Source organism: Pteropus vampyrus, unplaced genomic scaffold, assembly GCF_000151845.1.
Source record: "Pteropus vampyrus isolate Shadow unplaced genomic scaffold, Pvam_2.0 Scaffold597, whole genome shotgun sequence".
NCBI lineage: Eukaryota > Metazoa > Chordata > Mammalia > Chiroptera > Pteropodidae > Pteropus > Pteropus vampyrus.
Window position 1 is genome coordinate 49,187 of NW_011889378.1, and position 611 is coordinate 49,797.

Sequence of the window (611 nt, forward strand, 5' to 3'; positions counted from 1 at the left end):
TGCTCCCAGAGATGCAGAGAGGGAGGGCGGCTGAGTCAGCACAGGCTGGGAGAGGGAACCTGCAAACACAGACAATTGTCAAGGTTGGGTTAGGGACCAAGATAAAGTTTCTGGGGAGACTGAGCATGAAGGGAATGAAATTCTAACCGAGGTCTGTTCCCGAGGCCTATCTGTACCTGTGCACTGAGAGAGGAGCACGAGGAGGACAGGGGTCCAGGCCATGGTTCAGGCAGCCCCTGAGCCCACAGTGGGGCTGGGCTGCCCCAAGCCGCCTTTTCTTCTCCACCCTCTGCCAGAGGAGGGGCTGTGCATGCAAATGTGTGTCCATCCAGTGACCGCCCAGCCCCTCCCTGAGCCCTGGTGCAGGAGCTCAGCTCACAGCCAGACTGAGGGGGATGGAGGTTGGCTTCACTCTCTGAGAGAGTCCTGGGAGGAATCACCTGCTGAGGCCACACAAAGGTCCCTGCTCAGCGGACTCTGCCAGGCCATAGAGGACACAGCTGCTGAGTCCCATGGGTGAGTACAGGGCCCAGTCCGCAGGCCCATATCCTCTGAGTGAATAGTCCTCACTCAGCAGCTGTGTGGGTAGGATACGGCAGTCCCACAGCTCC

The 611-nt window shown here is 59.4% G+C and overlaps 1 gene segment (V, D, J or C); it reads right to left on the bottom strand.

The window, feature by feature from the left end:
* Positions 1 to 232, bottom strand: part of LOC105308608 — a 20,863-nt gene extending 20,631 nt beyond the window's left edge. The window contains 1 exon segment of the V gene segment in view: positions 177 to 232. Coding sequence covers positions 177 to 222 — 46 coding nt within the window.
* Between the last annotated feature and the right edge of the window lie 379 nt (positions 233 to 611).